Consider the following 26,015-nt stretch of genomic DNA (forward strand, 5'->3'; position numbering starts at 1 on the left):
TTGCTCAGGCTGGAATGAAATGGCACGATCTTGGCTCATTGCAGCCTCGATCTTCTGGGCTCAAGCAATCCTTCCACCTCAGCCTCCCAAGTATCTAGGACCACAGGCATGCACCACCACACCTGGCTAATTTTTGTATTTTTTGTAGAGATGGGGTTTCACCATGTTGCCCTGGCTGGGCTCCACCTCCTGCACTCAAGCAATCTTGGTGCAATCAGGTGCAATCAGGTGCGTACCACCACACTCAGCTAATTTTTGTATTTTTAGTAGAGATGGGGTTTCACCATATTGGCCAGGCTGGTCTCAAACTCCTGATCTTGTGATCTGCCTGACTCAGCCTCTCAAAGTGCTGGGACTATAGGCGTGAGCCAGTGCGCCCGGCCAAGGAGTAGACTTTTTAAATTTCCTTGATAAACATCTAATGAGTTCATAGTTTGGTTAATTTCTAGATACTTTACGACTGTGTCACTACTGTAAATGAAATCTTATTTACATTTAATATTACTTAGTATTTAATTTTCTAGTTATTGCTGGTGTAGGAAAACACTGATTTTTTTTAATTGGCATTTTGTCTTGCAACTTTGTCGGACACTTTATTGAAACTCCAAATGACCTACAGCTTGGCATCTCCCTCAATCAGGGAGCAGAAAGAAAGACTACCAGAGTACCACTTCCCCAGCTCCCAAAAGCTGGGAAATGATTAAGCAGTAAATGAATTTGGAGCTCTCGCTCAGACTTTTCACAGCGAAGTCATTAAGAATGAAGAGAAGGAGATTCAAACCATGAGTTATGAACCCAAATGCCTGCATAAAGGAATAAACGGACTAGTTGTAAAACAACAGGGAATGGTGGGGACTGTGGCAAATCGGAAAGGACAGACTCTAACTAAAAAGGGAAGACCTAGTTAGCCTCAGCTAATTCTTGCCATGCAGCAATGAAAGCCCAGGTTTTTCCACATCATTAGAGTTTTTAGGAGAAGCCCCAAATCCTTGATTTTACAATATTAGAAATTAATTGAAAAATTTAAAAATACTGAGTGGGCCAAAAAAATTGTATCTGTGGGTTGGATTTGTTTCAACCTACTGGTTGGCAACCTATGGTCTAAGAATGTCCCAAGTGGTGGGGACGATAGGAAAGTAACTGAATATCACTTCTGTACCCTACCCTCTGTTAACCCAAAATATCTGAGACAGGTCTCAGTCCATTTAGGAAGTTTATTTTGCTAAAGTCAAGGATGTGTGCCTGTCACACAGTCTCAGAAAGTCATGATGACATGTGCCCAAGGTGGCCAGGGCACAGCTTGATTTTATACATTTCAGGGAGACGTGAGGCATCAATCAATATATGTAAGATGAACACTGGTTCAGTCCGGAAAGGCAGGACCACTCAAAGCCGGCAGGGGGCTTCAAGGTCACAGATAGGTGAGAGACAAACAGTTGCAATCTTTTGAGATTCTCATTAGCTTTTCCAAAGGAGGCAGTCAGATACGCATTTATCTCAGTGAGCAGAGGGATGACTTTATAGACTGGGAGGCAGGTTTGCCCTAAGCCATTCCCAGCTTGACTTTTCCTTTTAGCTTATGATTTGGGAGTCCTAATATTTATTTTTCCTTCACACCTCCTATTTCCTTTTTCCTTCCCTCCTACCCCACATTGCCTTTATTGTGCAGGGTTCTATTCCAGCCAGCTTGGACACTAGGCTTGTGGAAATTCAGTTTAGAATTTAAGGAGAGAAGAGGAAGGTTGGGGCTTGAGAAGGTGTGTGCTGGATCCAGATCATACAGCCTTGAGAAATCCCCAGAGGACAGATGTCTAAGGTGGGACACGAATTGACAATTAGCTTACCAGCTTCGCCTGAACCCAGGTTTGACCCCAGAACCATGCCAGCATTTCCCAACCGCATTTGGAGCCGAGCAGACCAGGATGGATCCCAGGAATAAGTTCATATGCTGGACCGGAACCAGCCTCCCATGGTGTAAGGGCTGTTGGTGGTAAGGGCTGAATTGTGTCCTGCCACCAAATTCTCATGTTGAAGTCCTAACCCCAAGTACCTCATAATGTGACAGTATTTGAAGATACAGCCTTTTTTTGTTTTGTTTTGTTTTGTTTTGAGACGGAGTCTCACTCTGGCACCCAGCCTGGAGTGCAATGGCACGGCACGATCTCAGCTCACTGCAACCTCCACCTCCCAGGTTCAAGCGATGTGCATGCTTCAGCCTCCCGAGTAGCTGGGATTAGAGGCATGCACCACCACACCCAGCTAATTTTTGTATTTTTATTAAAGACAAGGTTTCACCATGTTGGCCAGGCTGGTCTCAAATTCCTGACCTCAAGTGATCCAGCCGCCTCTGCCTCCCAAAGTGCTGGGATTACAGGCGTGAGTCACTGCGTGCTGGCGCCCACTGCAGGCATTCATTAATTAGAGGCCAGGGGTGCTATTTAACATTCTACAATGCACAAGACAACCCTGCTCCCCAACAAATATGTGTGAGTCTTAATCCAATATGGCTGATGTCCTTATGAGAAGAGACTAAGACACAGACACGCGCAGAGGAGAGACCATGTGAAGACCCCGAAAGATGACCATCTACGAGCCAAGGAGAGAGGACTTAGAAGGAATCAATCCTGCTGACGCCTTGATCTTGGACTTCCAGCCTCCAAAACTGTGAGAAAATAAATTTCTGTTGTTCAAGTACCCAGTATTTGGTACTTGGTTATGGCAGCCCCAGCAAACTAATACATTAGGGTTTTTTTTTTTTTTTTTTAGAAATTGGGGTACAGAGTTGGGTGTGAAGATTTCTGGGGATCAGTGTTGGAAAATCCTATAAGAACACGAGGAAAGGCCAGGCATGGTGCCTCACACCTGTAATCCCAGCACTTTGGGAGGCTGCGGCGGGTGGATCACTTGAGGTCAGGAGTTCGAGACCTGCTTAGCCAACATGGCACAACCCCACCTCTACGAAAAATACAAAAATTAGGTGGGCATGGTGGCACGGGCCTGTAATCCCAGCTACTCGGGAGGCTGGGGCTGGAAAATCTCTTGAGCCTGGGAGGTGGAGGACGCAGTGAGCCAAGATCACGCCACTGTCCTGCAGCTTGGGTGGCAGAGCAAGACTCAGTCTCAAAAAAAAAAAAAAAAAGAACATGAGGAAGGCAGACTAGGGCAGAGTGAGAAGTTGCATTCAGTGAGGTTGCAACCAACATGGAGTTTTGGAGCTGGGATGCCCTGCCCTTCAGCACTGTTCCAAATTGAGGCAAGGGACCTCTGTTTTCCTACATCAGTCATTCTCAAGGTGAAGGGAGTGTGATTTTGCTCCTAAGGAGGTGTTTGGCTGTCACACTGGGAAGCAGGGGTGGCGAGTGTCCACTGCAGCATTCATTAATTAGAGGCCAGAGGTGCTGTTCAACATTGAACAATGCACAAGACAGCCCTGCCCCCCAACAAAAAACCATCCAGCTCAAATGTCAGTAGTGCTGAGATTGAGAAACTCTGCCTACATCAAGGAGCCACTGGCCATGGGCTGCTCTTGCAAGGGTATGCCCTTGGGCAGATCCCAGCAGCTTAGGGCAATTCCCAGTGTGGCGTGTAGCTGTGAGCTCATGTTCCCAACAGATTGGAAATGCGTGTGTTTGCCATGAAGAGAGGATCTCAGCAGAGCAGAGTCACTCTCTGGCCCCTCAGACTGCTCTTTCTTATGTTATAAAAATAACGACCTACCATATTTAGGACCTGATATACTTTGGATACTTGCTTTGCTCAAATCTCAGTATTGAAATATAATCCCCCATGTTGGAGGCGAGCCCTGGCAGGAGGTGATTGGATAATGGGGATGAATTTCTCATGAATGGTTTAGCACCATCCCATTGATGCTGTCCTCATGATAGTGAGTTCTCGTGAGAGCAGGTTGTTTAAAAGTGTGTGGCAAAAAATATAAAAAATAAAAATAAAAAAGTATGTAATAGGCTGGGCACGGTGGCTCACACCCATAATCCCAGCCCTTTGGGAGGCCAAGGCAAGTGGATTGCCTGAGCTCAGGAGTTCAAGACCAGCCTGGGCAACATGGCAAAACACTGTTTCTACTAAAAATACAAAAAAATTAGCTAAGCATGGTGGCACATGCTTCAGTCCCAGCTACTCAGAAGCTGAGGCACCAGAACCTAGGAGGGGGAGGTTGCAGTGAGCCAAGATCGTGCCACTGTACTCCAGCCTGGGTGACATTGAGATTTATCTCAAAAAAAAAAAAAAATATATATATATATATATATTAAAATGTATGTATATTCAAATACATATTTAAATACATATATTCTGTCTCCATATATAGATAGATATAGAGCTCTATCTATCTGTAGAGAGAAACAAAAATAATATAAATAAAAGTCTGTGGCACCTGCCTCGGTCTCTCTTGCTCCTGCTCTGGCCATGTAAGACATGTCTGCTCCCCCTTTGCCTTCTGCCATGATTGAAAGTTTCCTGAGGCCTTCCTGGAGGTCAAATAGCTATCAGCACCTTGTTTCCTGTACAGTCTGCAGGACTCTGAGCTAATTAAACCTCTTTTCTTTATAAATCACCCTGTCTCAGGTATTTAGTTAACAGCAATGCAAGAACGACCTTATACAAGACCATATCCTGTAGGCTTTACATATATTATCTCGCTTAGGCCTCATAAAAAGCCCAAGAGGTGGTTTTCATCGCCCCATTTTATAGCACAGGAATCTGAGACTCAGAGAAGGTCACCTAAGGTTACTGAGCTTGTCAGTTACAGGACCAGAATTTGAATCCAGGACTGTCAGCCTTCAACCTCTGGCTTTTTTGCAAATAAGAGAGACAACATTTGCTAAAACAAGAGCAGCACTCATAGGAGGAGGAGGATGAACTGCAAGCTTAGCCTGGAATGAACATAGAGCCCAGGTTCAGAGCAGCACGAAGCCCTGAAACAATGTCTGATACTGTGCGAACATTCCAAGGCCAGGCCTGAGCTCAGGATTCCTGGGGAGAAGCCTCCTGCCACCTTCCTATCTGCAAACGTTCATGGGTTATGAAAACTAAGCCCTCTCATCAGGAGGACTTTTCTTTTTTCCCTCCTGAAGGAGAATGCATGGACCTTTAGACTTTGTATGGTAACAGTAATTATAAAAAAAGGAAAAAAAAAACACTTTCTGGTAGTCAATTGTATAAAAATAATTTTATTTACTACTGTAAATAAAGTAGTGCAAAGAGTAGTTTGGACCCACAATATTGCATTACTGATTTATTTACTACCTTAGCAGCATGTAGTATACAGACATTCTGCTCTTTCTCTTCCTCTCTAACACACACACACACACACACACGCACACACACACATCCCTGTACAGACTCAGGCAGGCATAAGGGGTAGGGATGAAACTATAAGCTAAAGGCTTACTTTCTGCATATTCCGTTGCTGCCAGTCTATTCTAATGGGTAATTCATGGAGAAGACTACAGTTTAGTACTAAGAATCTTCTAAATGTAATTTCATGGATTGCAATTGAAATGTAAAAGATATCCGACAATGTCATTAAATGATTCGGAAGCGCTGCGACCCTAGACAAATTCAAGGAGAAAAATGTAAACCAATTTACAAAGCTATCGCCCTCCCTGCATTTCCAGGCATAAACAATTTACTTCAAGGTGCCTTATAACTGCTAGGTCTTGGAAGTCAAAGAGAAATCTATCACTTCAGCTTTGAGGAACAGGGCTGTGGCAAACACAAGTACCAAAACATTATCTACCCTGTAGAGTAGTCATAACTTTCTGTTCTTTGATAAAGGAATGAACCACGCACTACGATTCTTAAGACACATCTTAGTGTATAAGAATCCAGATCTGCCACACGGCAAGCTGTGACTCCTAATACATACAATCACTGGAACAAAGGCTGTGATGACCCAGTAGCCCTCCCCACATGCCCTGTGATCAAGATGTTCCTCGTATGTGTTTGATGACCTTTGGGATTACCATTGCCTGACCTGGGTACTTCCTTGTAAGTTGACTTTAAAAAAAAAGGACACCAATTGCAAAATTTGCATCCAGTTGACAAGACATTTAAGGTGTTTATCAGGATCTTGCCCTGGCCCCAGCTTCCCAATATCAGCTGTTGAAAGGATTCTCTCTCATCCGGAGAGAACCGGAGTGCACAGTTCACCCACGTGGCTCCAGGTTATTAGTGACTGTGGGCTGGTCTTGGTCAGAGGCATCTGCAGCTGGAGTCACAGCTGGACTTGCAGTGGACGTGGCAGTGTCTGGGGAGGCCCAGGATGGTCTTGGAGGGGGATCACTCGCTGCAGAGACACATGCACAGCAGGTGCTGAATACTCAAAACAGTGCATTCAGGACGTACAACCACACCTTGATTGGCAAGCCAGGAGAGACGCATCTAGTCTAATGACTCTAACACTAACTAGCCAGGCAACTCTGGACCCATTATCTAAGTTTAAGAAGATGCCATCACATGCTGACAATCTGATTTCTAAATAAAAACCCTTCAAGAGTTTCACCTCCAACTGCCAATGCTCATCTCCCAGGGGACATTCTAGGAAGTTCAAGAATGGGTCCCCAAACTTCTGGCTTTTCTGGATATATGCAGGAATTCTCCTTCGGGCCCCTTCCAGTACCTACAGAAGAGGCCGTGGATTCCAACACTCTTCTGAAAGAATAGGAGAGTGATCGGGAGGGGCAGGGTGTTGTAGAATGATGTGCCCTTTCTAAGGTCATTAAAGCCACTACTCTGGCAGGTGATCTAGTGATTAGAGCCCTAATGATGAGGTACAAAGACCATTTTGCAACAGTCAGGAGAACTGGTCTGGGCAAGTCTCATTTATCTGCTGCTAACAAGTGACCTTGGGATAGATACAGACGGCAGACATTTTGGTTGTAGAATGTTTGAGTCTCCTGGGCCTCGGTTTCGTCACTTGTGAATTCAGAGTCTTGGATTAGATGATCTTGAAACCCACTTTGATCCTAAGACTTACCTTCCTGATGATCTCTGAGGAAGTTAATGAAGTACTAAGGCATGTATTTTCAAGCTCAGGGAAATGTTTAAATCACCATGGTAACAAGATAAATCAGCAATCAGTTTTTTGATTTTTTTTTTTTTAAAGTGCCAATGTGTAAATGTAGAAAGAATGTATAATTAGCATTGCCACCGTTTAAATCTTTGGTAAGAGCGTAGTAAAAATGTTTGATGTCTCTACAGGAAGTTAGTCATTATCTGTGTGAGGACTCCCCCTCTTCCACTGGGGGTTTGCAATCACTGCACAAGACCCCTACAGCCCAGCCTAATTTTAAAGTGGCCTCTTTGTCTGTGCTCACCTGGAATGTGCACTAATTTTATTACTGGCCTAGAATCAAGGTAACCAGGACAATAAGCATGCTGTTTAAAAAATTACAGAGTATATTCCAGAGCCAAATAGGAGTGATTTGTGAATTATTTGCTTCCTGGGGGACCATTTTCTGTACATTAGTGAGAATTATCAAGAACTGGCCCAAACTGCAGCCCATGGGCCAAACGTAGTCATTGCTTGTTTTTGTGTGGCTCATGGTTTAAAAACAGTTTCTACACGGTTGAACAGAAGAAGAGTAATATTTCGTGACATGTGAAAAATATATGAAATTCAAATTTTGCATCCATAGTAAAGATTTATTAGAAACCCAGCCATAGGCTTTGTACCGTGGCTCATGCCTGTAATCCCAGCACTTTGGGAGGCCCAGGCAGGCAGAGAACCCAAGGTCAGGAGTTTGAGACCAGCCTGACCAACATGGTGAAACCCTATCTCTATAAAAAATACAAAAATTAGCTGGGCGTGGTGGCACATGCCTGTCATCCCAGCTACTCGGGTGGCTAAAGCAGGAGAATTGCTTGAACTTGGGAGGCGGAGGTTGCAGTGAGCCGAGATTGGGCCACTGCACTCCAGCCTGGGCGACAGAGCGAGATTCCATCTCAAAAAAAAAAAAAAAAAGAAAGAAAGAAAAAGAAAAAAGAAACCCAGCCACAATGGCTGCTTTTCGGCTACAGCGGCAGAGTGGAGTAGTTGTGACCAAGACAGCCCTGAGGGCCCAAAATGTTTATTATCTGGTCCTTTACAGAAAAAGTTTGCTGATCTCTGCTGTTGTTAGGAAGAACATCTGCTTGCCGACTGACCAGATGGAAGCAAAAAGGAAAGAATACGTGGGACTATGTTGAATTCATCCTGAAATGAGAGAATGTTTGCACAAAGGTGGTATAAAGGGGAAAGCCCTAGAAATTGTATGCTATAAGTAAGATCATTCCAACTTCATCTGGGCCTCTGGATCTAGCAGAGACCAGATTCATGTCACTGAAACACTTTTCAGGAGTGGAGATACTGGTAAGATGTGAAGCTAATGAGATAGGACAGGAGTACAACCTCCTCATGAAATCTCTCTGACTATAAGGCTACTGCTTTCTTCATAAGCACTACTTTGTGACATTTTACTCTAATTTTAGTAGAAACCTCATTAGCTGGAAATGTAGATGACAGGAAACAGTAGGAAAAGGTTTAATTAATCTTATACATATCACCTTACTCTTTTTAAAAGAACCTTAGGCTAACCACTGAGCCGGAAGGAATGAGTTGTCTTAAGTTATAAATGTATTGAATAGGTTGACATCGGTTTAAAAGGTTACCTAGTTGTACCGAGGAACTAGTAGTTCTACAAATCTTGCTCTATATGGTGTATTCTATTGAGACATAAAGTTGGCATGATATTAGGAAGACAGGGTTCTTTCTTTGAAATAGTGACTTCTATTTTCCCCTTCTGTTCTTGCCTTTAGCTTCCTTCAGGCAGCTGGCCAGGCTCCATGATTTTTTGGTCTCAGGGGAGGTTTGTGGCCGGGCAGAAATGGAGACGGCTCCAGACATAGACTTGACTTTAGGATTTTTTGTTTTTCAGAAGCCTGATCCATTAAGGCAATTATGCTTGGTGGACCCTCCCAGAGAGTGGACAGAGGAGAAGCCTTTTGAGATGCAACAGGTGAGGAAAGGAGCTTCTCAGAGTCCTTGGGTTGTACCCACAGCAGGGCCTCTACCTTGCCCCATCAGCAATCAGAAATGAAGACTTGGGAGAAGAAAGGCTAATGACACTTGGCTTCGGCAAAGATGATGGAGTGCGCAGGGGACCCAGAAGCTGCAAAGCCAATGGACCTGGGGGAACAGTGTAGGCCCAGGGTGATGTGTGTCCTACTATCAGACTGGTGACTATCTGAGTGACCCTAGGGCCACCCAAACCCAGGGACCTTTCCACTACCGTGGGAGGCATAAGCCGCAAGAAAGACTGAGCTGCCTGGTGGGATGCGAGCCAGGAGTCAAACACAAGTTCCCTTGAAGGAAAGAATATATATATTTATCTATAAATATACATGTATTCTTTTTATATATATATATAAAGAAATATATATTCGTTATATATAAATATATGTATTCTTTTTATATATAAATATATATGATGAAGATCAAGACATGGACTAATCTATTGAAAGTACCAATTGAGCTATCTTGGTATTTTTGATAGATTAGTCAATGTCTTTGTTGAAATGCTTTAAAAAATAGTTGAATGGGCCGGGTGTGGTGGCTCACGCCTGTAATCCCAGCACTTTGGGAGGCCGGGGCAGGCAGATCACGAGGTCATGAGTTCAAGACCAGCCTGACCAACATGGTGAAACCCTGTCTCTACTAAAAATACAAAAATTAGCTGTGTGTGGTGGTGCGCACCTGTAATCCCAGCTACTCAGGAGGCTGAGGCAGAAGAATTGCTTAAATCCAGGAGGCAGAGGTTATAATGATCTGAGATCATGCCACTGTACTCCAGCCTGGGTGACAGAGTAAGACTCCATCTCAAAAAAAAAAAAAAAAAATAGTTGAATGGGCCAGGTGTGGTGGCTCATGTCTGTAATCCCAATACTTTGGGAGGCTGAGGTGGGTGGATCACTTGAGATCAGGAGTTCAAGACCAGCCCAGCCAACATGGTGAAACTGCATCTCTACTAAAAATACAAAAATTAGCTGGGCATGGTGGTGCACACCTGTAGTCCCAGTTACTTGGGAGGCTGAGGCAGGAGAATCGCTTGAACTCAGGAGGCGGTGGTTGCAGTGAGCTGAGATCTCACCACTGCACTCCAGCCTGGGCAATAGGGTGAGACTCCATCTCCAAAAAAAAAAAAAAAAAAAAAAAGAGTCTAATAGCAAAGAAAAGCATACTAAGCTTTGGTCATTATGTCTGTTTCTGAGGTAAATCAAGCTATTTATGTGTAGGTGTTACCTAGTGTCAGCATGCTTTAATTGCAGGTAAAGTGCCCCAGAGGACATACTCCTTGAGAACTAGCAGCTAACATTTGTGGTTTTGCTTTGTTTTGTTTTGTTTTTGAGATGGAGTTTCATTCTTGTTGCCGAGGCTGGAGTGCAATGGCGTGATCTCGGCTCTCTGCAGCCTCTGCCTCCCAGCTTCAAGCGATTCTCCTGCCTCAGCCTCCCAAGTAGCTGGAATTACAGGCATGCCCACCATGCCCAGCTAATTTTTGTATTTTTAGTAGAGATGGGGTTTCACCATGTTGGTCAGATTGGTCTCAAACTCCTGACCTCAGGTGATCTACCTGCCTTGGCCTCCCAAACTGCTAGGTGTGAGCCATTGTGCCCAGCCCATTTGTGGAGTTTTAAACACTTTACATGTGTTACCTCATTTGGTTATCTCAACTACAACAGGCAGTGGGTGTACTACTATTTCTACTACTTACAGAAGAGGGAACTGAGGCACAGATAGGCTCCTTCCTTTGCCCAAGGTCACATAGTTAGCTAGTGGTAGGGCCAGAATCTTAGCAGCATGACTTCCACACCAATGCTGTTAACTACCGTCCTGCACTGCTAGCCTTCTGAATGTAGGGCAATTTAATGTGGCAAATGCCATGACGTGTCAACTATATATCACAGAGCATATAAACTCAGGAGGAAAATGAAGGTAGTTGGAGCTGAACGCAAAATGGATGGACAGCTCAACTGCAAGTCTTGACTATAAATCATTACTTTTTAAAAACAACTGACTGGAAAAAATGCAAATCACAAAATGACAAAACTCTCTAACTTATAACAACAGTCCTCACCCAAAGCTGCTGACGGGAGGCTCCTAACTCTCAAATCCGTTTCCTCTTTTTCACACTGTCAGTCAGCACCCATAGTTCATTATTAAGTTTGTTTCACAACACCATGGCTGCTACATGCACCCATCCCTGTCTTCCCCCAGCTGTGGGGCAGGTCTCAGGACCTTGTGCCAGCTCATCAGGGAGACACCAAGTGGTAGAAAATTGGTCTCTGAGCAGCATCACCTTTGCGGCGGCTTCTCCTCACCTCCTCCGTGCCTCGATTTCCCTGCCCCATCATCCCATCAGCTCCACTGTGCCGCTGGAGTACCTTCTTACTTAAAAAGTATTGAAAGGCCAGTTGCAGTGGCTTAGGCCTGTAGTCCCAGCACTTTGGGAGTCCAAGGCAGGTAGATCACTTGAGGTCAGGAGTTCGAGACCTGCCTGGCCAACATGACGAAACCCCGAAACCCCACCTGTACTAAAAGTACAAAAATCAGCTGGGGGTGGTGGCGCGCACCTGTAATTCCATCTACTCAGTCGGCTGAGGCAGGAGAATCACCTGAGTCCGAGAGGTGGAGGTTGCAGTGAGCCGAGACTGTACCACTGTACTCCAGCCTAGGCGACAGTGAGACTCCGTCTCAACATAAATAAATAAATAAATAAGGTCAGGTGTGGTGGCTCACACCTGTAATCCCAGCACTTTGGGAGGCTGAGGTGGGTAGATCACCTGAGGTTGGGATTTTGAGACCAGATACTAAAAACAGAAAATTAGCCAGGCATGGTGGCACATGCCTGTATTCCCAGCTACTTGGGAGGCTGAGGCAGGAGAATCGCTTGAACCCAGAAGGCGGAGGTTGTGGTGAGCTGAAATCATTCCATTAGACTCCAGCCTGGGCAACAAGAGTGAAACTCAATCTCAAAAATAAATAAATAAAATAAATAAATAAATAAATACAAAAATTATTGACAAATTTGCACTTTGATGAGGACTTTTTAAAATGCAAAAATAATGTACTACAACTTTTTTTTTTTTTTTTTTTTTTTTTCAGACAGGGTCTCATTCTGTTGCCCAGGCTGGAGTGGCATGGTGTGATCATAGCTCACTGCAGCCTTGAACTCCTGGGTGCAAAAGATTCTCCTGCCTCAGCCTCCCCAGTAGCTGGGAGTGCAGGCATGTGCAACCACATCTGGATGATTTTTATTTTATTTTGTTTTGTTTTATTTTAGAGACAGGGTCTCGCTATGTTGCCCAGGTTGGTCTCAAACTCCTGAGCTCAAGTGATCCTCCCTCCTGGGCCTGTCAAAGTGTTGGAATTATAGGAGTGAGTCACTGTGCTTGGCCTCCTGGTCTTTATTTCCTTATCTGGGCAAGCTACTTCACCTCTCTGCCTCAGTTTCCTCATCTGTAAAATAAAGGGCATAGAATTAAATAATTTTTATGATCCTATCCAAACATAGCCTTCTTTAGACTGCTCAAGCAAGAAGTAGGTATGTGCTGGAGAAAGCAATTGAAAAAGTTTGAGAAAAACGATGAAAATGTATGAAAGAACTATGGGGATATAGGAAAAGCAACACATCACAGGACAGGAGAGACACAGACACAAGAATGTGAAGAGACTAATAATGAAGGCATGGAGACAGAAAAAAGAGAAGACTTCTGATCAAAGCAATTCCACCCGCCCATGAATTTTCATGGCTACCAGCTGGCATAAAATCATAAAGACAAATTTCAGTTCCTCTAACGGAATTGCATTTGTAATAATCATCACAATATTTCTACAGAGTAAAAATGACAAAGATAATTTGAAATGGAAAACACTGACAAGATGCAAAATAAATGACTATACCTGGCAACAAATTTAGGGACGGGACAGAATTTGCATGAGTGAAGTTTATTAACTGGCAGACCACGGGGCATCAAGCCCGGAAGGTTTTGATGGGTCCCTGTTAACCTCCTCAGGTAAATCAGAGAGAAATGATTTCACATTAGCTCCTTGCAACAGTGACTTCCTTCTCACTGTGGAAGAGACGGTGACGTGCACCCCTTTCACTTTTCATTATCTGCTACACAAATAACAGCTACGCAAATGCTCCAATGCCATGTCCAGTCCTAATCTATACATTTGCAAATGTCTCTGTCTCCATGAGTTATTATATCCTTTTGTAGCCGTCTGAGATGGTAAAAAAATCAGTTTTCTTTCTCTCGAGAGACCAGAGACGTCTGTGGGTGTGAGTACCTACTATGCATGAGTTATTGCAAATGACACGACGGGGGCCTTCCTCTTACTCAGCTTATGGTCTAATAGAGGAGATAAATGTAAGAGCTAACATTTATTGGGAAGGTTTTATATGCCAGATAAATGTAACAGCTAATGTTTGACTACAGTTGTCATTTTGATAAGTGTCCTGTGTGTATTTTTTTTTCACTTAAGATTTTTTTCATTTTATGTTCCTAGGAAGTAGCTACTCTCATAACCTCATTGTATTGATGAGAAATTTGGGGATCAGAAAGGTTAAATAACTTGTCATAAGTCACACAGCTAATGAGTAGCCAGGCCTGGACTCTAAGCCCAAATAGAAGCAAGTAAGGCTTGCTTGTCCTTAACTGCTATTCTATACTAGCTCAGAAAAATAACAATGATTAGTGGAAACCATGCTCAACTAAATGTCCACTTTACGATTCCTGCTCAGTCCCTCCCTCTGAGTCCGTGTGGCCGAGGATTTTATTCATTATGAGTGTTTGTTTATCCTCTTACACATTTGATTGCTTGACTGAAATGGAAGGGAAGACTTCATGCTGCCAGGGGATTTGGCACTGTGTTTTCAGGCACACAGAGGCAGAATTCTGACGGATGTATTTTCAATGGAAGAAGCTGTATTAGGTCAGTTTCTTAAGCTTTTTAAAGAAAATCCTTATTTTGAGACTTGGTGCGGTAGCCCACGCCTGTAATCCCAGCACTTTGGGAGGCCGAGGCAGCCAGATCACCTGAGGTCAGGAATTCGGGACCAGCCTGGTCAACACGGTGATATCCTATCTCTACTAAAAATACAAAAATTAGCCGGGTGTGGTGGTGCACGCCTGTGATCCCAGCTACTTGGGAGGGTGAGGCAGGAGAATTGCTTGAGCCCAGAAGGCAGAGGTTGCAGTGAGCTGAGATCACACCACTGCACTCCAGCCTGGGTGACAGAACGAGACTCCATCTCAAAATAAAATAAAATAAAATAAAATAAAAATAAAATCCTTATTTTGAAAAATACAATAGTAACTTTGTGGCCTCCCAACAGCCAGGAATTTCATATACCTCTAGAAGGATTCCCATCCTGTGAAAGACGACCCTAGGGATAGGAGATAGCATGACCAAGGGCACCAGGAGGGAAAACACAATTTTTCCGGTAGACCAAAAAAAGAAAAAGAAAAACCCTGCTTTTTTTTACATATTGCTTTCGCTTTTTATAAATCTTTACCTGAGACAGACTGGAAATACTGCACAGTCCAGGCGATCAATATGGACAGCAGAAAGGTTCCCAGAAAGTAGATCTGCAAACATCAGAAGCATGCATTAGTGACTGACAAAGGCCAGAGGCCACAAGGGCGGGGCCGGTGGGAGATGAAACCTACCAGGGCTGAGTGCAGGACAGCACCCCAGAGAAGCCGCAAGTGCAGGTAAAGCCAGGCCAAGGAGCAGGGGCTGAAGGATTCCTCATTACTGTGGCTCCAGCACCTGCAGACAAAGCCCAGGGCATCTTGACGTGTCAGCCAACTTTGGTGGCACGACCCAGGACTGGCATTTTCAGATCCACAAACCTACATTCTTCTGCTTTTGGACAAATGAGCACACTCAACTGACAAAGATGAGAGACAAAGAAATAAAGCCAGTGGCCAAATAAGTGGTTTGGCCTGATCTGACATTCTAGAATCCCAGTAGAAAGTTTAGAAAAAGGTCAGTTTTGTCCTTAATTAAGAGTCAAGTCTGTTCTGCTATGGTGACAGCAAAAATTTAAAAATAAATAAAATAAAAGTCAAGCAAGACACTGAAGCACAGGACCCACTAGAACAGTATTTCTCTTTAAAGCGCAGATGTAGGAATGCCTCCTTATCTTTCAAAAAAGCATCAGCTAATTAGGCCGGGCACGGTGGCTCACACCTGTAATCCCAGCACTTTGGGAGGCCAAGGCAGGTGGATCACTTGAGGCCAGGAGTTCGAGACCAGCCTGGCTAACATGGCGAAACCCTGTCTCTATTAAAAACACAAAAATTAGCCTGGTGTGATGTTGCACGCCTGTAATCCCAGCTACTCAGGAGGCTGAGGCATGAGAATCACTTGAACCCAAGAAGTGGAGGTTGCAGTGAGCTGAGATCGCACTACTGCACTCCAGCCTGAGTGACAGAGCGAGGCCCTGTCTCAAAACAAACAAGAGGCAAGCATGGGCTAATCAGATTGTTATTCTTTCCATTCTCGTGGAAATTTTTGGTCAGCCCTTAAACTTCAGATCAAGTACCTTCTATATCTTAAACTTCAGATACTTGAAAAGAGAAATACACTCGGATCTGGCTGAATGTTTTCTAGTAGAAGCAAACCCTGGGTTTTTTCTTTCTTTTTTCTCTCTCTCTTTTTTCTTTCTTTCTTTCTTTCTTTTTTTTTTTTTTGTTCTTTTAGTAGAGATGAGGCTCCGTCATGTTGGCCAGGCTGGTCTTGAACTCTTGACCTCAAGTGATCTGCCTGCCTCAGCCTCCCACAGTGCTGCGATTACAAGTATGAGCTACAGTGCCTTGCCTTTTGTTTTTGTTTGTTTGTTTTTTAAATACAATTTACATTACAAAATAAGGGTAAAGCCAACTTTAACCAAGAAGCAAACATCATCTACTTGGGTTTCTCAGATTCCACAGTTCTAGAGGCTCCGAGCTCACCTTTCATACAGTTCCTGGAGAATGGAGATGTTATTAGAGTGGAGAGTTGAGTCAATTTCCAAGAAATCCAAGATATGGTGTGGGATTATAGTACCTTCCTCGATTAGCAGGGCCAGGTTAAAAAATCCCTAAAAACAAACCACAAACCAAACTCATCAACTCCTTGAAATAAAACCTAGACACACACTCTTCATCAGAATGTAAATGTTTACAACCTCTAAAATTTTTTTTAGTCTCTAGAGCCAGATGGTTTTGTCATTTTCATTATGAATTGTTTCCCTAAATATATGCATCTGAGAAATTTATTTGCAGGAGAACCAGGAGGCTTTCAGAAGCTGCTGTGTCCCATCTGCTCCGAAGCCAGTCAACCGGGAGATCTGTCCTTTCTTGCTTACTCTCTCAAAACAGAACTTACTGGAAAACGTGCCCTTGTATCATAAATGAAACAAGAATACCGAGTCGAATGCCATGTCCATTGCCTACAGACTATGCCCTCGGTTGCCATAGCCCTGTCGGAAATCTGACAAAGTGTTTCTGTGGCTAGGGCGGCTTCCCATGACTGACATCCCAAGGCGGTGCCTGCCTTGCACAGGATCACCTAAGGGCACTCATCTCAACTTTCCTAGGCTGGTGCAGAAACCTCTTCTCATGACTCTTCTTGGCACAGATCTCCACTATGGTATATTTTCCTACCTCTTCCTCTGACATCTTGTTCTTGATCCTTAAAGGTAGGACCTGTCTTATTGGGCTGTATGGATCCAATAAAATAAGCACAGTGAGATGGCCCGACCATAGACGTACTTCATAAAGGATGGGTACTATTACGCTACCTGGAGAATGCGCACCCTCCATCACAAGCCGAGCAGGTGGCCAGATTAAGAAACAAGCAGAAAATGATGTGGTACTTACCATTAGAACTTGACCAATTAAACTAGATTGCTGCCCTTGAAAGAACTCCGGATCGTGTTTTTAGTGTTTTGTTTTTAACTTCTATTTCAACTTTAGGGGTACATGCACAGGTTCGTCATATAGATTATTTTGTTATGTGTTACGGGGGTTTGTTGTACACATTATTTTGTCACCCAGGTACTAAGCCTAGCACCTATTTGTTATTTTTCCTGATCCTCTCCCTCCTTCCAACCTCCACCCTTAGTGTAGTGTCTATTGTTCCCTTCTATGTGCCCATGTGTTCTCATCATTTAGCTCCCACTAAGTGAGAACATGTGGTGTTTGGTTTTCTGCTCCTGCACAGTTTGCTGTGGATAATGGCTTCCAGCTCCATCCATGTTCCTGCAAAGGATGTGATCTCATTCTTTTTTATGGCTGCATAGTATTCCATGGTGTATATGTACCCCATTTTCTTTATCCAGTCTACCGTTGATGGGTATTTAGGTTGATTCTGTATCTTTGCTATTGTGAATAGTGCTGCAATGAACATACATGTGCATGTGTCTGCATAACAGAACAATTTATAATCCTTTGGGTATATACAATCTCATTACTGGGTCAAATGGGAGTTCTGTTTTTAGGTCTTTGAGGAATTGCTAGTGTTTTCCACAATGGCTGAACTAATTTACACTCCCACCAACACTGCATAAGTGTTCTTTCTCTTTGCAACCTCAGCGGCACCTGTTCTTTTTTGACTTTTTAATAATAACCATTCTGACTGGTGTGAGATGGTGTCTCACTGTGATTTTGATTTGCGCTTCTCTAATGACATGATCACATCGAATGGCTTTATATCTTCCCTCTGACCTTGCCTCTTAGTTGCCTCTGACAACAATCTAAATGAAAATCATCATTTACCATGTTGCATACTCCAGGACTTTCACAACCATCATATGTAGCAATCACGATAAAAATACCAGCAGGTCACATTTTGAGTGCCTGCCATATGCGAGGCATTGTTCTGTTTTTTATATTTATTCATTTAACCCTCATAACAATAAACTGATATAGGCAGTATTATCCTCCCTATTTTATAGATGAGGAAACTGAGGCACAGAGTGGTTAAACAACTTGCCCAAGGTTACACAGCTGGAAAGTGGAAGAGCTGGGGCGTCAAACACAAGAGGACAGGGTGCAGAGTCTCAAATCTTAAACTCCCCCAAGGTGCCAAAAATAACCTCTAAATAGATGAAGCGTTAAGTATCTTTAAGATGCACACACACACTCACACAACAGCAGAAAATAGACTACTGCTGCACTCTTTGAAAGGAAGGCACTCTTACAATTTGAGGTATTAAGAGAAAAGAAAAAAATGGCTTTATGAATTTTTTTTTTTTTTTTTTTGAGTGCAATGGTGTGATCTCGGCTCAGTGCATCCTCCGCCTCCCGGGTTCAAATGATTATCCTGCCTCAGCCTCCTGAGTAGCTGGGATTACAGATGCCCACTACCACACATGGCTAATTTTTGTATTTTTAGTAGAGACGGGGTTTCTCCATGTCAGCCAGGCTGGTCTCGACCTTCTGACCTCAGGTGATCCGCCCACCTTGGCCTCCCAAAGTGCTGGGACTACAGGGTTGAGCCACTGCGCCAGGCAGGCTTTGTGCACTTTTAAAGTCTCTAATCAATGGAATAATACCAAGATTAAAATAAGTGGGAAAACAGAGTAGGGGAATAGTTGTATGCAATGTAATAGCTTAAGGTTCGTTATCTACTAGATACATAAATAAAGAACTAATTATAGTTAAAATTTTTAAAAGTGTCAAAATTCCAATAGATAAACAGGCAAAGAATAATAGAGAATTTACAGAAAAGAAAATACGAAAAGTAAGTTATCATAAACAAGTATATGTAAAAGTGTCCATCATCACTAGTAATTAAGTAAATGCATGTTAAAAACAGTAAGAAAGTATCAACATATCATTATTCAATTAGCAAAATTAAATCATGAAAGCATCCAGTTGCTGGTAAGACTTCAGTCATCCTTCTCTACTTAACCACTGATCGGTGAGGTATTAAATGGAAAGCCCTTTCAGAAAGCAAAATGGCAGCGTGCTATCATGTAGTCATAAAATCATTTATTTATGTTTTTATTTTTACTTTTATTTTTTAAGATGGAGTCTCACTCTGTTGCCCAGGCTGGAGTGCAGTGATCTCGGCTCACTGTAACCTCCACCTTCCAGGTTCAAGAGATTCTCTTGCCTCAGTCTCCCAAGTGGCTGGGACTACTGGTGTGCACCACCACGCCCAGCTAATTTGTGTATTTTTAGTAGAGATGGGGTTTCACCATGTTGGCCAGGCTGGTCTCAAACTGCTGACCTCAAGAGATCCACCTGCCTTGGCCTCCCAAAGAACTGGGATTACAAGTATAAGACACTGTGCCTGGCCTCATAAAACCATTTAGACTGTCTGACTCATTAATAGTATTTCTCAGATTATAAGGAAAGTGTTCAAACTAAGAGAAAAGGCGGAAATATAAAAATATTCATTGTAGCACTAGCTATAATTCCAACACAAGAGGAAACCACCTCCAAGTCTTCCTTGGTAGACTAAAATCCCATACAGGCAAGAGTATGATCTATCTTTTTATCTTATGTCCTCAACACTAATCATTGTCTAAGACATGGTAGGACTAGATAAATATGTGTCGAATCAATGAATAAGTTAGTAAACAAAAGTATAAGCATCCACCAATAAGGTAAAGCTTAAGAAATTATAATGAATCAGTTCAACAGAATATGGGGCAGCTATTAGAGGTAATAATTAGAGACTATGTAATAAAATGCACACAGTCCTACAATGAATGATAAGACAGATTTTAAAAGTGACAGGTAGCCAGGTACAGTGGCTCTTGCCTCTAATCCTAGCACTTTGGGAGGCCAAGGTGGGCGAATCACGAAGTCAGAGATCGAGACCATCCTGCCCAACATGGTGAAACCCCGTCTCTACTAAAAATACAAAAATTAGCTGGGTGTGGTGGCACATGCCTGTAGTCCCAGCTACTCGGGACACCGAAGCAGGAGAATCGCTTGAACCTGGGATGCAGAGGTTGCAGTAAGCCAAGATTGTGCCACTGCACTCCAGCCTGGCAACAGAGCAAGACTTCGTCTCAAAAAAAAAAAAAAAAAAAAAGTGACAGGCACACTATAGATAACATGACAGATGCATTTGCTTGCGGGCAGGGACTGCAAGGAAACATGAAGACATAAAGGAGTAAAACCCCTGCCATAGAATTATCTGTGCATTCTTTGGTTTATTTTTCTTGAAAAAACATCCTTCATTGTTTTTGTAACATTGGCTTTCCAAAAAGTAAAAATAAAAATTGAAAAAAAAATCCAGGCCCAATTTTAAGTGTCAGGAAATATGACCTAAGGGAGTTTATTTCTATAGCAAATGACTTTAGCAGCAACTCCTTCTTTTCAGAGGAAATGATAACAGAATAGATCATGTCCACTGAGTGTACTTGGCATTGGGCTTAGAGCTTTACACTGAACATCTCATTTAATCCTCACAACCTATGAGGCAGATGCTCTTATTACTCCCATTTACACATGAGCAAATAGAGATTCAGAGATTTAGTGACTCGTCAGGGACAAAGAGCTATGGAGTGAGAGAGATGTGGGATTTTAACCCAGGTACATGACCACTGTGATGTTGTACCTCCACTTAAAAAAAAAAAAAAAAGGTTGGCCAGTCACAGTGGCTCATGCCTGTAATCTCAACACCTGGGGAGGCCAAGGTGGGCAGATCACTTGAGCCCAGGAGTTCAAGCTCAGCCTGGGCAACATGGCAAAACCTCATCTCTACAAAAAATTAGCCGGACATGCATTTGTAGTCCCAGCTACTTAGGAGGCTGAGGTAGGAGGATCGCTTGAGCCTGGGGGATCAAGGCTGCAGTGAGCTGAGATTGTGCCACTGCATTCCAGCCTGGGTTACAGAGTGAGACCCTGTCTCAAAAAACCCCACAAAACAGCAACAACAAAGAAATCCCACCAAAGATTGATACAGGGATGAGTTTCCAATTTTTGTTTTGTGGTCAGACTGTAAAGCACAACACCAGAAATCCGTTGCAGCAGAGGGTAACACCTATCCAAACCTCCATCATGAAAATGATTCTGAGCTCCTCACAAGAGGATTCCAAGTAGCAAATGTAGAGGGAATAAGGGAAATTGAGAATCATCATTGGAACAGCATGGTAATAATCATAACAGGCAAAATTCCTGCCCAAAATGTATAACCTCAATCTACTCACGAGAAAACAGAAGACAGACCCAAATCAACAGACATTCTACAAGCTACCTAACAAGCATTCTTCAAGTATCAAGAGTCATGAAGAGGAGAAAAGACTGAGGAACTGTAATAGATTGGAGAAGACTGGAAAGAAATATACAGCTCAATCTAATGTGGGATCCTGGATTGAATTCTGGAACAGAAGAAGGATATTAGTGGAAAAATTGGTGAAATCTACATGAAGTCTGAAGTGTAGTTAATAATACTGTCCCAACATTAATATCTTAGTTTGACAATGGCATTGCGGTTATGTCAGATGTGAACATTAGGGGAAGTCGAATGAAGGGTATACAGAACTCTCACTTATTTTTGCAACATTTCTGTAAATCTAACATTATTTTCAAATAAGAAGTTTACAAAAAAATCATTTATGGAAAAACTCTGTCACTGAAGCACAGCCCAACAGTACAAGCAAACCGCTTCCTATTGTGGACGCACTTCTAATTTCTTGAGTTTCTACCTGGTGAGTGAGTTTGATGTAATTTGGTAGAAATACCCTTTGATGTCTTTGATGTTTGGAGCCAAAGATCCAGTTTTAGGAGCTGGGCGCTTTGCTTACCATCTGATTACTTGTCCTTGAACAATTCATTACCTTTTTCTCTCTCTTTTTTTTCCTGAGACGGAGTCTCGCTCTGTCGCCCAGGTTGGAGTGCAGTGGCACGATCTCGGCTCACTGCAAGCTCCACCTCCTGGGTTCACGCCATTCTCCTGCCTCAGCCTCCCAATTCATTACCTTTGACTATAAATAGGGTATAATAATCTCCACTCCCAAGGGATTATGTGAGAATGGCACAGGGGACACAGTAGGTGTTTAATAAAGGCTCACCCTTATGGTTAGTGTCCTCATAGAGTTGTTTGATGGGCGTGTGAAAATGGATGAACAATGGCTTTGTAAATGGTGCAGTGTATGCACACATAAAGGACTGTTAGGAAGAATTCTGGTTTTGCAAGTTCACAAATGGATGTCACCAAGAACTGGGTTTTTTTCTGAGACAGGGTCTTGCTCTTTCACCCAGGCTGGAGTGCAATGGTGTGATCATGGCTTGCTGCAGCTTTGACTTGCCAGGCTCAAGCAATCCTCCTGCCTCAGTCTCCTAAGTAGCTGGGAGTACAAGGGAGCATCACCACATCCAGCTAATTTTTTTATTTTTGTAGAGACGGGGTTTTGCCATGTTGCTCAGGCTGGTCCCGAATTCCTGACCTCAAGCCACCCACCCCTGTCGGCCTCCCAAAGTGCTGGGATTATAGGCGTGAGCCACTGCGCCTGGCCAAGAGCTGGTTTTTATTGTGGCTGCTGTTTACCTGGGAGTCTCCATCCAGGGCGGCTTGGGCGTACATCTGCACAGACAACTCCAGGTCCTGTGACTGGTTTTGGTGGCCATAGTAGTAAAGGTCTCCCATCTTCAAATATGCTGCAGGAAATAAAGCACAAATCCATTTGTCAAGTGTTTTTTTTTTTTTTTTTCACACCAGCATTTTAGATTAATTGGCCCATTCACATGAATGAAAGGTTTTCCTATTAGTATCTGAAGAACATCTTTATGTTTCCCTGATATGTCAAGAGAGAAACAAGCAAAAAGGCTTTTTACCCAGAGCATCCCTATATCTAGACATATTTTGCTTTCCTTTTTTTCTAAATTTTTTGTGATAGGGTCTCCACCATCCAGGCTGGAGTACAGTGGTGAGATCAGGGCTCCCTGTAGCCTTGACTTCCTGGGCTCAAGTGATCCTTCCACCTCAGCCTCCCAAGTAGCTGGGATTACAGGAGTATGCCACCACACCTGGCTAATTTTTTTTTTTTTTTTAATAGAGATGGGGTTTCACCACGTTGTCCTGGCTGGTCTCGAACTCCTGGACTCAAGCAATCCTCCCACCTCAGCCTCCCAAGGTGCTGGGATTACAGGCGTGAGCCACCGCACCTGGCCCCTAGACAGTTTCTTCTTTGGCCAGGTAGCTCTCCTGAAGAGCTCTGCACATCTCAGTCTACGACTTTGCTGCCCAATCAGCCAAGGTTGTTCTAGGTGCTTTACCTCACATCTGACATTTTGCTGTTCATCTTTGATGTCTGTTGTTGGTAATTCTTTGCTTTAGCCATGTATTTTATTTTTCCTCTGAAGAAAAACTTATGTTTAAGAGTGTATGTATCGGCTGGGTGCCGTAGCTCACACCTGTAATCCCAGCATTTTCGGAGGCTGAGGTGGGCAGATCACTGGAGGTCAGGAGTTCAAGACCAGCCTGGCTAACATGGTGAAACCCCATCTCTACTAAAAAACACAGCAATTAGCCAGGTGTGGTGGTGCATTACTGTAATCCCATGTACCCAGGAGGCTGAGGGGAGAATCGCTTGAACCTGAGAGGCAGAGGTTGCAGTGAGCCAAGATAGCGCCATTGCACTCCAGCCTGGGCAACAGAGCAAGACTCCATCTCAAAAAAAAAAAAAAAAAAAGAGTATATGTATTAGTCAATGTCCAAGAAGGAAAACAGAATCCATTTCAGCTGGTTCAAAAGAGGAATTTCATCATGGGGAAGCAGTTACTAGGGTGTTGGGAGAGCTGAAAAGGCAAATGGAAAACAATAGGCAGCTGAGATCAGCAGTGAGAAGGCTACTATTATCCCCAGGACGTGGGGGCCACAGGGTGCCTGTAATGTTACCAGAGACCCAGAGCCTGGTGCTGAGATCAAAGAGGGTGGAGCTGCCAGGCAGGGGCTGGAACCGTGGAAACGTAGCCCCTGCCAGAGACACAGTTCAAAGCAGAGAGAGAAGGGGAGAAGTACTTGAGCTTCTTCTCCCATCCTGCAATCTTCTGCCAGTGCCTCTTACTGCCTGAAAGGAATCAGAAGCCCGTGGGTAGAGGAGTCTAGGAACTGTAATTCCTGGAGGCCAGTCCCCTACCATGCAGAGCAGAGCAGAGGAATCCACACAAATGACTGGCCCAGAGAATCGCTCCATAATAGCGTTCTCTTTTACATTTTCATTGACTCAGAAGAAATGTCGGGGGCCAGGTGCAGTGGCTCATACCTGTAATCCCAGCATTTTGGGAGGCCAAGGCGGGTGGATCACCTGAGGTCAGGAGTTTGAGACGAGCCTGGCCAACATGGTGAAACCCTGTGTCTACTTAAAAATACAAAAATTAGCTGGGCGTGGTCGTGTGCGCCTGAAATCCCAGCTACTCGGGAGGCTCGGGCAGGAGAATCACCTGAACCTGGGAGTTGGAGGTTGCACTGAGCCCATATCACGCCACTGCACTCCAGCCTGGGGAACAGAGCGAGACTGTCTCAAAACATAAAAATAAAAAATAAGAGATGTTGGGTCCAAGCACTCCATGGGACAATCGGCGAGGAGTAGTGCATTGTGTGAGGCTGAGAGCAGAGTTCAGCGATCTTAATAGCAGAGATTTTTCATGTTCTTTTCTAATTATTTAGAAATACCTCACTTCACACAAAGCTGTCAGAAGTTCCCTGTTACTAAAGATGAAAAACGTCTAATGCTTCAATTATGCACCTGTTTTTCTATACATACCAAAGGAAGGCGCATCGATTTGAAAAACAGAGAAATTATAGTATCTCCAAACACAGTTAACACCCAAGTATCTCCTGGCCAGGTCCTAAGGGGTAAAGGGAAGAAAAAGTTAATTCATTAATATTTCGGCCAAGCGATCAAGGTTGCCTCCATAAAAAACCCAATTCATTATCCTTAACCTCAGAGCTTCTACTCTGAGAAGAATACATTTTACTTACTGGCCTCTCCTCACAGATGTGTGCTAAATTTGTCTGTGACACTTCAATTCCAGTTTCTGCTGCTAAAACATAATACAGCAAAGCTTCATGCCTAAAAATAGATGATTAATAATAAATTTCATATAGTGGTTCTTACTAATATTCACAGAGAGCTTTATATTCAAACATAAGAGGGCACAAAATAAGCAGTTTTTTTAAAAACCACAAAATCATGAGTTTTTTTTTTTAAATAAATATTGTTAAAAATACTGCATGCACTGATTTATTTTCTGTCTTAAAGGCTGAACTCACAGATAAGGCTGGGGAGCTAGTTGATGCAACAGCTACCTCTACTGGCTGAAAGGCATGTCGGATGTTGGCTTGGGAGTTGTCTACTAGCCTTCAGTCCTTGAATCCTTCTTCCATCCTCGCTTAGAGGAGATAAATGGTGTTAAGAAAAACCCCTGTGCTTTGGAGTCCTCTGTTTTATGAAAGGCTTTATAGGGCTTAGGATTCTGAATGAGTTTAATTAAAGCTGAGCTTTTGTTGTGCCTTAGAAGCTTGGCAAAGGAGAGGCAGTTTACAAGGGACTTGATATCAATGGCCAACAGACATAAAAGAAACGTTTGACACCACTAGCAATCGAATAATTGCAAAACAATGAGTGACCACTTTCATCTGTTGAAAGATTGGTACAAGATTCATGTTTGGAATAATGGCAAAGGCTTGGGGAAATGGACATACTCTACAACTACTGCTAGCTTGAGGGCCAATAAATTCAACGGTTCTGGAAGGACAGGCTGAAGGAGTCTTAAGAATGTACATACCACGTGGCCCTACAGTTCTCCCTTGTGGGGGTTTATTCTAAAGAAACAATCAGAGATATGTGCAAAGATTCTGTGGCCACCGAGTTCATGGTAGAGCTCTTTATATGAACAACAACAAAAAACTGGAAACACATGTCTGAAAATCAGAGACTGGTGAAATTAACCCACAGTGTAGCTACTTTAGACGTGGCCATTAAAATGATGTGTGGAAGGGT

General features: G+C 43.3%; 1 protein-coding gene across 2 annotated transcripts in view; it reads right to left on the bottom strand.

Moving 5' to 3' along the window:
- Nucleotides 1-5,170: 5,170 nt before the first annotated feature.
- The window catches only part of SEL1L3 (SEL1L family member 3), a 117,179-nt gene continuing 96,334 nt past the window's right edge, over nt 5,171-26,015 (bottom strand). For both annotated transcript variants that reach the window (XM_005554621.5, XM_005554623.4), the window contains exons 18-24: nt 24,995-25,085; nt 24,777-24,861; nt 22,559-22,668; nt 16,021-16,148; nt 14,731-14,833; nt 14,577-14,649; nt 5,171-6,304 (exon numbers count right to left, since the gene is read on the bottom strand). In XM_005554621.5, coding sequence (XP_005554678.2) covers nt 6,165-6,304; nt 14,577-14,649; nt 14,731-14,833; nt 16,021-16,148; nt 22,559-22,668; nt 24,777-24,861; nt 24,995-25,085 — 730 coding nt within the window. In that variant the 3' untranslated portion in view covers nt 5,171-6,164. The remainder of the gene's footprint in view (nt 6,305-14,576; nt 14,650-14,730; nt 14,834-16,020; nt 16,149-22,558; nt 22,669-24,776; nt 24,862-24,994; nt 25,086-26,015) is intronic.

This window comes from Macaca fascicularis, chromosome 5 (assembly GCF_037993035.2).
Source record: "Macaca fascicularis isolate 582-1 chromosome 5, T2T-MFA8v1.1".
NCBI classification, from domain to species: domain Eukaryota; kingdom Metazoa; phylum Chordata; class Mammalia; order Primates; family Cercopithecidae; genus Macaca; species Macaca fascicularis.